The 13,794-nt window shown below is 37.8% G+C and overlaps 1 protein-coding gene across 3 annotated transcripts in view; it reads right to left on the reverse strand.

Moving 5' to 3' along the window:
• Nucleotides 1–258: 258 nt before the first annotated feature.
• The window catches only part of LOC146476201 (uncharacterized), a 14,291-nt gene continuing 755 nt past the window's right edge, over nt 259–13,794 (reverse strand). The window contains exons 2-11 of one of the 3 annotated variants that reach the window (XM_085114740.1): nt 12,399–12,615; nt 11,800–11,920; nt 9,932–9,985; nt 7,367–7,430; nt 6,622–6,758; nt 4,445–4,531; nt 3,315–3,409; nt 2,628–2,684; nt 1,161–1,217; nt 259–736 (exon numbers count right to left, since the gene is read on the reverse strand). In XM_085114740.1, coding sequence (XP_084970866.1) covers nt 614–736; nt 1,161–1,217; nt 2,628–2,684; nt 3,315–3,409; nt 4,445–4,531; nt 6,622–6,758; nt 7,367–7,430; nt 9,932–9,985; nt 11,800–11,920; nt 12,399–12,615 — 1,012 coding nt within the window. In that variant the 3' untranslated portion in view covers nt 259–613. Of the gene's footprint in view, nt 737–1,160; nt 1,218–1,952; nt 2,085–2,627; nt 2,685–3,314; nt 3,410–4,444; nt 4,532–6,621; nt 6,759–7,366; nt 7,431–9,931; nt 9,986–11,799; nt 11,927–12,398; nt 12,616–13,794 lie in introns of those variants that run through there. The other 2 variants (XM_085114738.1, XM_085114741.1) reach the window with 2 other exon arrangements.

The following is a 13,794-nucleotide window of genomic DNA, read 5'->3' on the forward strand; positions in this document are numbered from 1 at the left end:
ACTTCTGCGTAACTGTAGTTCTAAATCACTTGGCAAACGTGATAAAAAAGTCTTTTCTCTCTTAAGCCAAAATAGGCCATTCAAAGAGTTGAGCGTTGTCGTACATTCTGCCTTCGCGTTCAATTACGTATCGAGACCAACGAAACAAAACGGATTAAGCGAGACGAAAGACAGAGAGAGGGTTTTAAAAAGTTGAAAAAGTTAAAGAATACCAGTCTGCAATATAACACTTGTTCACTTGAAAGAAGACTAGTCATACAACTTTTGAATTATTTATTTGGCAGCAATAAGGTGTTTACAAACACATTTTCAAACATTATTGCCAAGCTTTACACAACATGGGTCACACCTTTCTTTACAAGAACCAGTAACAACAACCAGCTTAGCTTGAAGAAAAATGGTTAACGGATTTTTTTTGCCACAGCTTGAATAAAACTCCTCAGTCACGTACGTAAAGCTTTTCATTTAATGAATTCGTGAGTTTTTCAATTCTTATAGAAACTCTCATAGTGTTATAAAATTACTATAAAAATATTCAGTTAAACATTTAACACAGGAATTGTTGATCGGAATAAAGGAATAAGGCAATTCTGTCATAACATCAAATTCGTCTTTATAAGGCTATCTGTTGAATGTACACAGAGGCGAGTTCAGCCAGGCAGCCGACAATTGCTCCTAACACACTCCCCCAGAAAACGATCCAGCTGAGATGTCTGTACATCGCGTCTTTGACAAGCTGCAGAGACAAGGAAAGTGAGATAGAGGAATAAGGCGAGTCACGTGATATGATGAGATATAGAATAGAATAAGACAAGGAATTTGACGAATCTCATTCCCAGGGTCTCTCCTCTTCCCGTGGAGAGAGAACCCTGGGAACGAGGTTGAGAACGAGGAAAGCAAATAAGGCAGATGGTAAGGGTAATATATTTATAAATACCGCACATATCACACAGTCTCACTGGCGATTTACAATTCTTCTGTGAGGTGAGATCGGACGTCGGCATGTAAAGGCGCCACTGGCAGCCGCTATCAGTCCATATTTAGATCTCAATCACCCACCCACCCAACTCACGCATGAATGTGAAAGACAGATGAAATCAGAGATAGCGATAGACCACCACACCTGAGGCCACTTCAGCAACACAAGGCTGGTTACTTACCTGTTTGACCTGCTGTGCGGACAGTTCATGTGTTCTTGTTGATATCAAATCCACTATCTGAAAAATCAGCAAACGCAAACAAGAAAGAAATATCCCCATTACTTAAATGTAGAAATCGGAAGGGAGATATAACACAGACGCACTGAGAATGAACCCAAAACGACATTAATAATCATGCACCTGCCTACTTAATTGACAACGATTACCATCCTCGGAGAACCAGGCTTCATTACAAAAATCACCGAGCGAGTTTTCTGCAGTCGTTCCTTGCCTTTGGAACGATTTTCTCTTGCTTTTTGTGTCTCCTGTTCTCGGTAAACCGCCTTCAGCCGAGCTATCCAGTACAGCGCCGGAGAAAATCCCTCGGAACGCAGAGAATGGTATGCAACCGGGCCTGGGAGTTCGCAAGATCCACGAAGATGATCTGATCAATTCTGATGGCCTAAGATTGCCGAGACTTCCGAAGACATATCTGAATACAGCCTGACTTAAAATCCGGGCTCATAACAAGGTCGGTCCATTCACAGAAAGAGTGATTGCATGAACGTTCTTCACTAAAATTTCGGATTGATCGTCAGGACTGATCTATTGGTTATTTAAAATCTTTGAGGTCCATGGTTTAGGTAACATAATTCGTGCATGTGTAATAACAAAAATGATTGCAATATTTGATAAGATTAGCGATGGTCTTCCCTTAGCAAATATCCGCTAGTATAAAATAACAGGCGTTGATGTAAGCTTGAAGGACTGACGCAAACTTGGGGGTACAAGGAACACTATACCCATAATTACCGTTTATCGTTGTTTTAAATCCGGTGTTGGCTTATTTGCGGAAGGAAATGACGCCATGGATATGATCCAGAAGTCGGTGTCTGAAACTCCGGACGAGTATCCGAGCACGGGAAGTGTTTTCAAAGCCTTTTTCTGTGGATTGATGGCAGTTTTTTCAGCAAACTAGCCCGACGTGTATCTCATTATTGTAACGTTTTCCACGTCTTAGCTTTCAAAATTGTTCAAAATCGAATCCAGGTAAACAGCATTCCGCACGAAAATAGATTTCGAGCCTGGATTTTTTTTGGGGGGAGTTTTGAGGAACAGTTCCACTACAGGGTAGAGTTCCTGAAGCTAAAAGACAAACAAACAAACCTGTAAACTTTAAAGTAATCCTTCCTCCTTGCGCCGGAGAGCATTTGCGTGGTTAAGCTTATTGATTCCGCATGATGCTGTATTTTAAATTCAATACCCAAGTGCCCTAGTTATCTGCTTATAGAGGCTCTAATGGCTAGGACCGTGACTAAGCGCTCCCTATGCGCAGGCTTTTGTTCATAGGATCTCACATTACCGAACAAGGAGAACAAAAAGTCAGTCAGTCAGTGTCGGTCGGTCGGTAGGTCGGTTGACATTGGCGGAATACAATTACATGTAGATTATAAAGTTAACCTATTTTTAGAAAATAAGACTACAAACTTGTTCTCTAAGATGGTCAGCATTCAATAATTCCACAGACTCTGTACAGGAGAGCAGCTGAAAAAAACAAAAAACAAAAAATAGCCTTCAGTGAAATAGCCTGGGCCCAGTTGTTCAAAGCCCAATTAAACTTATCCTGGATTAATGCGAACTTTGATTCAAGTTTAATTACTAATCGGTAAAGATTCTTCTAAAAGATTTTTGGCCCTCAGTTCTGACTTAGACTTTTCTTTACCTTTAGCTTGAAAAGTTTCTTATTGTTATCTACAGTCAGAATTTAAGGTGAATAAAGTACTCCGCAAAATTTGCACGGAGTCTAACTAGGATAATGTGTTTTTTTTATTAAAAAGATTTCCAGAAGTGGGTTTTTTTTAAATTTACAAAGAGAAATGGAAAACAGCACACTAACATACCAGTACATTACCTGCCCAAGCAAGAGAGTTCTAAAGTTTGTGCTAAAAAGTTAACTTCTACATGTTTTGTAAATTCGTCAAGTCTTTGCATCGGGTATTGTAATCAGCAGTCATTTTTTATAAAAGGACACCAAAAAGATGAACGTTATGTAACGTCAAACCAGTTTTCCAACTAAAATGGGTAAGTCATCAATCAAAGTGTGTGTACATGTATACATTAAAAGTTTCGAATGCCAGCTTTTAAGAGTAGCATAATTACAAACTTTCACCTTACCAAGGGTACAATGGAAGTCTTTAAACTCATCAGGTGTGGTTTCACAAGTGGCTTTAGTCTGCCTTTGGTGATGCCAAGCATGCGCAATCTGAGACCTACAAAAAATTGGACAATATTGCTCATCCCTTCCGGGTAAAAACTCAAACTGTATAACTGTATAACTGTATTTTAAACCCATCCCCGATTATTAAGTAATAAACATGTTTGCCTTGTCACACCATCGATCACACTTGGTAATAACTAAGCCAGCATAGAAAGCTGAATTATTTTTCAAAAACTCATTAATAATTCATAAGCCCGTTGACCTATCAAATGGTCGATAAAACATCACGTGCAGTGGTTTTATATCCGATGAAACCTCCTCCTTATTAGTATGCGGTGTTAAATGTTTTTCTCGGATGCTGATTTCTAACGTTCACAAAAGCATCATTGTGTCTCTTGACACACGCTTTTCCAGGAATGGTTTTGAAGCCGTTCAAAAAACTCGCAGCATGTATTTTATCGGGTCTAAAACCACTCGACTACGCCTCGTGGTTTTAAAGCCCGATAAAACACTGCTGCATGAGTTTTTGATATCTTTTGTTAAAAATGATGAAATAAGACCTTCAATCAGCTGCCAAATAATTCTTAAATGATGAGAAGAAAGATATCAACTCAACTCTTGAAAGGAACAACTTGTGATCTGTTCTAGTGCATTTTGGAAACAAAAATGCGAGACCTTGAAAAACATTAGCCTAACATTTTTCAAGTTTCAATCCATACCAGCCTACTCTGTCTCTAGCCAGAGGTACTAATCGACAGTTTTATTGCACTGGGGTGATAATTTACAGCAAACTTGACAATCATTTCGTTGTTTCTGCTGACAGACAAACATTTTTGGGTTTTGAAATGGCAGCAAATTTGCGTGATACTTCCCCTTTAAAAGGCAAAGTTTGAGGTGGGAGGGGGAGGAGCTAAAATCAGCTTTCCTCCTTTCCATCTGGGCCTTCATATCTAATTGACCAGGAATTAAATTAAAAAGCAGCAATATTTTATTCTGTTTTATGTATAATTTTTTTCTACAGCAGTGCATTAACTTATAGAATTCTAATAGTAAACCAATAAATTAATAAATACATTAAATGAATGACCTTCTGGTGTACCCATAAAGACATCTAGCTGCTCATTTATCATAGATTCTGCACTTGCTGAATTGAGAAGTTCTTCCAGCTGATCATCTGTTTTGGAGAGGAAGTAAAGCAAACATCAAAGAAAGGCTTTGATTATTATAATCTTTATCAAACACAAGAAAGGTGTTTCATCCGATTTCCAAACACTGATAATTAAGTTCATTGAAAAAACAAGATGCAGCCTAGTTCTTTTCCTATAACCAATTTCGTTTTCCCAAATCATTGATGTTGAAAGCAGAGTGCTTTTTAGACTGCCTGTTTTGTTGTTTTAGCTCTTATTTGCCAGATTTTTGCATGTGGACTTCAATTTCCTTTGTTTTCTTTTCATTTATTACAAACTGTATTATTTTTATGACTTTGAGAATTAATTTTCAAACATGAGAGAGAGACCACTGAGCACTGCAAAGGGAGCATTTTTGGAAAACAATGGCTGCAGTTACACCAACTCTTCAATTCCAGACTCCACTGCGAGTCAGCAATAACTTCAAAAACTCATTAATAATTCATAAGCCCATTGACCTATCAAATGGTTGATAAAACATCACGTGCAGTGGTTTTAAAACCCGATAAAACATCCTCCTTATTAGTATGCGGTGTTTAATGTTATTTCCAATGTTCACAAAAGCATCATTGTTATGAACTCTCTTGACACATGCTTTTCCAGGAATGCTTTTGAATCCATTCAAAGAACTCGCAGCACGTGTTTTATCAGGTCTCAGCTGCACCTGGTGGTTTTAAATCCCGATAAAACACTGCTGCTCCCGTTTTAAACATTACACAAAGCACTTGTCCCTCAAGTATAATGTGAGTAAATTTTGTGCATCTTGGGATGGTCTGACAAAAACTGACTTGTTTTTTTAGGGATGATGCATAGTAATGCAAAGACATTTTTTGTGTGGTTTATGGCTATGTGGGAAAACCGAGTCTTATAAGAAAGGGCTATTGGAATTCGAAAAGAAAATTACGGCAGAGCATTTTTTTTTTCAGCAATAGTTAAGCTTCAATTTGGAAAAAATGTCATATATTGTAAATGCATTTTAAAGCTTTTTAGAATTATTGTTGCCAAAATAGTAATCCCTAAAAAATAAGTAGTTAGCCCCAATTTTCGTTTTGGATTCAAAGAGCCCTTCAAAACTCATTAATAATTCATAAGCCCATTGACCTATCAAATGGTTGATAATAACATCACGTGTAGTGGTTTTAAAACCCGATAAAACCTCCTCCTTATTGGTATGCGGTGTTTAATGCTTTTCCCGTATGCTTATCTCCAATGTTCACAAAAGCATCATTGTTATGAACTCTCTTAACTCTCTTGGCACACACTTTTCCAGGATTGTTTTTGAAACCATTCAAAAACTCGCAGCATGTGTTTTATAGGGTCTACAACCACTCTGCTGCACCTGGTGGTTTTAAATCACGATAAAACACTGCTGCTTGTGTTTTAAACATTACTCAGCAGGATCACATAGTCATAAACAGTGCAAAAATTCTTCTGTATTAATTAGAATGTACCATCTTAACTAGCCCTGATGTGAATACAGTCAATAACTTATCCCACCATGACTGAAAAGACCTCTTAGAACTGCAAATGTTGCACTGTACATAGATATTTATTGCAATCTAAAACACAGGGGAGGGGCTCCTTTTATCATTTATCCTTTATTATAATATTTATTTAACAAAAAGATGAAGTACAGACTGTACAGAACAGTTCCCACCCAAAAGTAGTGAAGCTAATTGAGTCGGGTGGGAGCAAAAAGATAAATACACCAAGACTTTCAAAAGCAGGAAAAGGAAACGAAAATTACAATACAATTTAATACAGGAAAAGAAAATTATACAACAGAATATAGGAAAATAGATCAGTGACTTACTATAACAGAGGCTTACTCTAGTGCTATTTAGGTCCCACAAAAACCAGCAGTCATTTTAGCAGAAAAAGGAAACGAAAATTACAATACAATACAGTAGAGGAAAAGAAAATTATACTGACAATAGAATATAGGAAAATAGCTCCTCAACATCACATATAAATTTTAAAGACTAATTCTTTAGTGGAAAACTATTGACCTGCAAAAGTTAAAGAGGAAACATGCACTTTAAGCACAACTGCACCCATGAAAGGAAAAAAAACTTACCAATATTATCCATGGTCAAATGAGTTTTCATCTTGTCATTTATGTAATTCTTCACCTGTGATGGACTGAAAAATGACTCCAAAATGAAACTGACCACCAGTCTCTTAGTAACTACGAAATGCTTGGTTATGGCTCCACTGTAAAACAAATAAGATGAATAAAAATAAATAAACAAATAAATAAATGAATAAATAAATACAGATAAAGAACTTTAAGTAAACAAATTATAATAAAATTCACTGATCTCTTTCCTTGTCTGGAGTAGGGTGGATGAGGGGGGGGGGGGGTATCAAAGACACCACCTATCTCATGGGTGTAAGGATTAAAGAAGTAAAAGAAAAGTAAGGTTTGAATCTCAATGCCATCTTTTATTGCTTGATAGAAGAGTATCTGCTCTCCCCTCCTGTACCTCAATGGAGATGAGTTTTGAGCTATTTTGTTCCGGAAAAGGATATATATTTTATTTAATAGCCATCATTCTTAGTCTGAAGCCTGAAAATGCATATGGGTTTTACAGGTAACATTGTAAATGCAAGAGCTTGGAACACAAAAAACTGGGTACAGCTTTGACAACAACAGATACTTAAGTCACCACTGAGTCTACAAACAGCCATCTTTCCTGCAGTAGAACTCTTCCGTTGTTTCCCTTGGGAGTTGGAGTTAGCAGGACTGCACTGTAGTTAGTTGACATCATTGTTGTCAATACGCTTCACTTTTGGAAGGTTTGACATTGTCTACCACTCACCTGAAAAATACTCCTGGGATCCTGTTGAATGTAAGTTTTATTCCCAGCCAGTTTGTTACTCCACCTTAAACAAACCAGACAATTTAAGGCAGTTTAATGATTGGCTGACTATACATTTCCTAAAATAAAATTTTAATTGTTGATCCCTTGGCATCCATATTTCTCTGAATTCACTCTAATATGACATGCATACCTGTAGGGTCTTGACAATCTGCGAGCCAGCAAGCCAGCGAGCCAGCGAGCCATGCAAGGCAGATGTGTGAGGCACTTAGGTTAGCCTAAAAAACACTCCGGTTAGCCTAAAAAGCACTCGGTTAGCTCAAATAGCTCTCCGGTTAGCATAACGGTTAACATTTATGTTGGGGGTTGTTCATGCCTCGCAAACCTCGCATGTTTTGTTCATGCCTCGCACGTCTGCCTCGCATGCCTCGCATGTTTGGCTCGCATGGCCCGCACGTTTGGCTTGCTGGCTCGCACATTGGCCACACTCATACCTATACATCACTGGTTCTTGTGTCGGAACTGCAGTTCTTTCATATTAATTTTAAATTGTGATTTCAGGGCTCAAAGTTGCCCAACAAGGTTATGATTTTAGCCTAAAACCTGAATCAACTGTTAAGTGATGTTTGAAAAATTATGATTTCCTTTCCTCTCTAAACCAAAGTTCTAATGTCTGTCCATCATCATTGTTACCATCATAGGCAGCCCAACCTTGCGTCACTGGAGAGCCTGTAATTTTTAATTACTAGTGAGAGGATGACCTTTGAGTGCAAGCCGCATTTGGTTACAGGTGAATGTTGAGAATTTAAACGCGTTATAAGATTTTGTACGGGGAATAAACCATTGTCAATTTCAAACCTTAAATAATGCTAAATGTTATCTTACATTCAATAAAATGAATGAAAACTGACTTGGGCTACCTGTGTTATCATGTTACAATTTTTGTTTTATTAGCTAGAAGAAGGGAAATCATTTCAAGCGTCACTTAATGTCATAAGCTTGCTGGGTGAATTCAAGCTTTCAAATCACAAAATAATTATGGAACCACAATTCTGACACAAGAACCAGTCTGTATGCATGCCAAAATAGAGTGAATTCAGGTGAGAAATTTGGATGTCAAGGCCAAATCATCTTACCCCCTTCCTGTATCAGGCCCTTTATTTGTTTGTAGGTATGAGCAGATGCCACAAGTGGCAAAGTTGTAGTAAAGGATTTTGGAGCAAATGTTCCTTGAGAAAACTGAGGCAACGTAGTCTCAAAAAAACAAAAGAAAAAAAAAACAACATTTTTTGCAGCTTCAGATAAAGTACATGGATGACAGCACACTGAATTTGTTGTCAGTAATTCTGTCTTGAAATGAGTAACTGACTGCTTTCAAGAAATTTACTGGTATGTCTTTACCAATGGCAACTTCAATCAATATTCATGAAATTGGGGAATGATGTGAGCCAATTCATAGAATAATATGTTTGTTTATTTCCTAGACCGGTAGCATCCTTGGATTCCATGAGAACTGTTTTAAATAATATTATTATTGAAGGGTTGTGTGCATTACTACATGTATCATAAGTGACTTTTTTGTCTTGAAATCGAATTGCTCCCTTAGCTCTGAATTTAGCCACAGACAACTAACATTTACAACATGATTACCAGCCTGTGACTAAAAGTAATTAATTCTTGGTTTTCACGTGACGTCACCGAATTCTAGAATTCAAAACTGGGAGGCCAACAAAATTTTTACCTTCATTCAAGGAAAGATTACCTAAAAATATGTTTGTTCACAATTTCTTAGCTCAATATCGTGCTTCCTTTTGAAAATAGAACAGTTTCAATTTCCGAGTTTCCAGTGGCGTGACATAAGGAGGACGGCTGTGACAGAGCTTTTCCGTATCTTAAAAATGACTCTTCGGGTGATTTTCAGCATTCTAAACAATTTAAGTTTGAGGAGAAATATTAATCTAAACATTCGAAAATTCACAAGGGCAAACAAACCTCTTTTCTGGCAAAAGTGAACTCCAGATGTTTTTTCGTATTTCCGGCCGCCATGTTTGTGCCCCTCAGAGGGACACAAACATGGCGTCTCCATACTGAGCTCTATAAATTTATGTGGAACATTTTGTCAAATAACTTGAGTACGGAATGCTGCACAGACCTGACACTTGGACAGATGCCTTATTTATTTATCCTCTATACCATGTCAATTTCTTGACTTCATTCATGGAATGGTTTCGATTTTTATTTTCAATGGCGTGACAGTGAAAACCGAGAATAGCAAGAGTTTATTTGGTAGGAGCAAGTTTGATTTCAAGGATGGTTGTGCATAAAACCTTCCAATCATTTCCAACACAACAATATGTACACATTGAACAATAATTGTGCAGTTCCAGAAAATATCCATACTCCCCCCATGGAAGGTTTTTGTTTTGCACCCCCCTTCCCCCCAGGAAATTTCAGTCTAGCTTTATACTTTGCTTCTAAAATTTTGCCTTTTAAGAACCCCCTCCCCCTAGGAATTTCCAATGACCTTGCATGGGGTGGGTATGGATTTTTTAGCTTATGTCATACCTGTGAATCCAAACAAGCCTGCTGCTCTCAGTAATTCACAAGCTATTATTACAGCTAAGGAAGATAAAAACCATCTGCTCAGTACTGTAAAATGATTCATACTGTAGCTGTTGGTATGTTTTGCACAATACAATATTATTCTGAGGTTGTCTTTTCTACTGTGAAGACACACCCTGATGTTTGCAATGATTATGTAATAAATAAAATATAATTTTCTCATGATGTTGTCACTTATAAAGCAATCTACATGTACAACTTAAGTGACTACATCATGAGACAGACAATATTTTTATTATTATTTTTAATAATTGAAAGGCTGAGAGCATAAACAACTCAAATGACTTTTTAGATCGCTTTTTGTTGTTTCAGATCAGATTTACCATATTTTTTGCATGCAGCCTTGAATTCCTTCAGGAAAGATTGCTCCAATGTTTTTTCTGCTGCTTTGTGTTAAGTTTTGTACTGTAAAACTAAAATGTAAATCTTGCCAATAATCATACGTTTTGATTGCAAATGAAGCACAAAGCAATGGATAAAACATTGGAGCAACATTTCCTGAAGGAATTCAAGGCCGCATGCAAAAAATCTGGTAAATCTGAGCTAAAACAACAATAAGCAATCTGAAAAGTCATTGGGGTCAGTTATGCTGTCAGCCCTTCAATGATTACATGTATGTAGATCCTTAGTAATGATGATAATGTCAAAGTAGTCTCAGATACACAATTTGATTGGGTGATAATTTGCATTTCAGCATGGACAAATCTGTACTTGACATGTGCTTTGCACAGCAAATGAAATTTATGATCAGTAACATGACATCCAAGGGAAAATTTAGAATAAAGAAAACCAAACCAAGAATTAGTGTCATTGTAAAGCTAAGTTTTGGTCTATTACAAGATAGCCATGTTATTATTAAATACAGTCGAACCTCCCCTTGTGACCACCTCTCGTAAGCGACCACCTCTCTTGAGCGACCTTGTTTCCAAAATACCAATTTTTTTTCAGTCAGGGCACTATAGTTGGAACCTCTCATAAGCAACCACCTCTCATAGGCGACCGCGACCACTTTTAGAGATAACAATTTCAATTTTAAAAGACCAGGGAAGATTTATTGCTGCTCGATGTTTCAGGGTCATCGTGACTCCATTATCAAGAGACTAGTTAAATAGCATGCAAATAAGAAAAGGTACAAGATAAGCATAAATTACAATAAACGGCCTGAACAAACACCTTGTACCTTTCCTTATTTGCATGCTATTTAATTTAACTAGTCTCTTGGTGATGGAGTCACGATGACCCCGAAACATCGAGCAGCAAATCTTTCCTGGTTTTTTTTATATCCCTTTGCTTCAGCAAATCCCTGCTGATCACTTTCAATAAGCGACCACATGTCACATACGACCTCATCTCTATCCCCTGTCGGAAGGCGGACAATTTGCCTTTGTAACATTTTCACATGACATTCTTCGGTAGTTGAGGGGACATGAATGTCACAATCAGAGGTACCAGGTTTCCTGAAATAGACTTGTCCATTCGCCGTGTTAGGTATCAACTTGGATACTGAAATTCTTTTGCAATACAATTTTGGAAAATTTAAAAATGTTATGTCTTTGTAGCTCTCTGGAGTCACCTTATGCTAGTGAGTTCAAAATTTATACCCCGTGTGGTCTGACCTCTCGTAAGCAACCACCTCCCGTAAGCGACCACCTAGGCTTGACATTTTGGGTGGTCGCTTAGGGGACTCAGGTTTGACTGTAGTACAATACACTGAATTTCAGCTCTATTGCAGAGTTATTTTCATGTAATGATATTAGACAAGTAAACAAAATGGAATGCATGAGTTCATACTAACAAAATATACTTCTTACTTTTGTCGGCATGTTGCTTCTTATAAATTGAAACTAGTATTGCTCCAATAACAAGGAGAAGAAGTGTGACAAAAATACTGACACAGCCGATGGTTAAACAGTTCCTTGTTCTCCGAAATGGCTGGGACTGCAATGAAAAGAAGTTTCAACAAGGGCTTTGTAGCTGTAAATTTTCACATTTGCCACATACATGTACAGTAAGCTGGGTAATACATGTACCCAGTGAATTCACCCTACGTGTACAAGACAGTTAACTTTCTTCAGAGGGGTCAAACTTATCTAATTTATAATCAGTGCAGCTTTTTTCAGAATGTACGGTTCCAGAAAATATCCATACTCACCCCAAGGAAGATCATTGGAAAGTCCAAGGGGGATGCCTCAAAAGGCAAAATTTTCAAGGGAAAATATGAAGCTAAACTGGAAATTCTAGGGGGAAGGGGTTTCCAACCAAAATACATTCTGTGGGGGAGGAATGGATATTACCTGGAAGTCCACACAATTTTAACTTTTGCCATAACTTTTCACAAGCATTACAAAGACAGATTATACAATCAAACAGTTTGATTTTAAAAAATATGTAGGAAAATAGCAAAGCTTACTTGTGCTATAGATGAACGTGAGACCACAGAAACCTGCAATCTGTCTTCATGTTGACTACAAAATGAGTCTGTATGGAAAGACGAAACTTCACTCAAAGCTTGTCCATCTTGTTCCACAGTAAGAGCTAAATTTTCAAATGCTGCACGCCTGTTGTTTGAGTGTCTGCTTCTTGAATTTCCATCTTTGCTGTCTGTCAGTAACTCAAGAGTTGCATTTCTATAAAAAATATTTTCCCTATGTATTATACATTTGCCACCATGGAAGTAAGAAGGCAATACAGTTATAAAGTTCCACTAGACATTCAGATTATTTCATACTATTCCTCAAATACAAATGAGGAAGGAGTTGCCTTGTTTTCTCTTTAAAGTTGATCCAGCCTGTAATTAGTTGTATTTGAAAACTGCAAAAGATAGCCCAACATTTTCTACAAGAAACTTTTATTATGGATCACATAATTTTTAAATTTAACTATAACACTATGTTTCATTGAATTGCAATAAAATGCTACAGTGTTCCATTAAGGAGCTATTGGTCGTCCAGAGTTGTAACTCTGGTATGAGAAATTGGCATGAATGCAGGAGGTTGATATTTTCATCTGCAGATGTGAGACTTGCATAAACTGCAGTGTAATTCTATTAGTGCCCCCCCCCCCACCCCCCTGATATGACCCACGGGTACCAGGCATTACCATTACTTTGAAAACAAACTGACTCATTTCCCAAATTTTTTTACACAAACTTTCTCATTTCTTTCTTACAAAAATAAATTGATCACCTTGGATGGATGAAGTTATCACTGATATGAAACCACAGCTCTGTGAGAATTAATTTACAAGGTTATGAAATGCCCAGGGTTGACTAATGGGATCTTGTGTCTTATAGGGGGCCTCGATCGATGGTAACGGTCGGTATGTCGGTCGACTGATGGTCGATATCTCGGTCGATGTATCTACCGAGTATCGGTCGATTGTCGGTCGAGTAGCGGGCGAGCGTCGATCGAGCATCGGCCGCTATATTGGCGATGTATCGACCGATCATTGGATCCCCTTCGGTCGAGAGATCGACCGACAGTCGGTCGCGATAGCATCGGCAGTGTGTCAGCAATACATCGGTGAACCGTCGGTCAAGTATCGGTAAAGCATCGGCCGATACTCGGTCGACACAAAAAAAGAACGAGGATTTTGCTTTGTTCTAAATCGGTTAAACCGGGACACTATGGTGTATTACGCTGGCATGTTTTTGCGCGTTCTATTGACCTAATATGGTAAAATGATGCAATAGTGGAAGAATAAAATGAGATAACGACAGACTATCGACCCGCTATCTGTCGTTATTATATTGGCCATCAACTGATATGACGACCGATATAGTCGTGCGCTATGTACACGAATGTCGA

Source organism: Pavona decussata, unplaced genomic scaffold (genome assembly GCF_977016875.1).
Source record: "Pavona decussata unplaced genomic scaffold, jaPavDecu1.1 SCAFFOLD_78, whole genome shotgun sequence".
Taxonomy (NCBI): domain Eukaryota; kingdom Metazoa; phylum Cnidaria; class Anthozoa; order Scleractinia; family Agariciidae; genus Pavona; species Pavona decussata.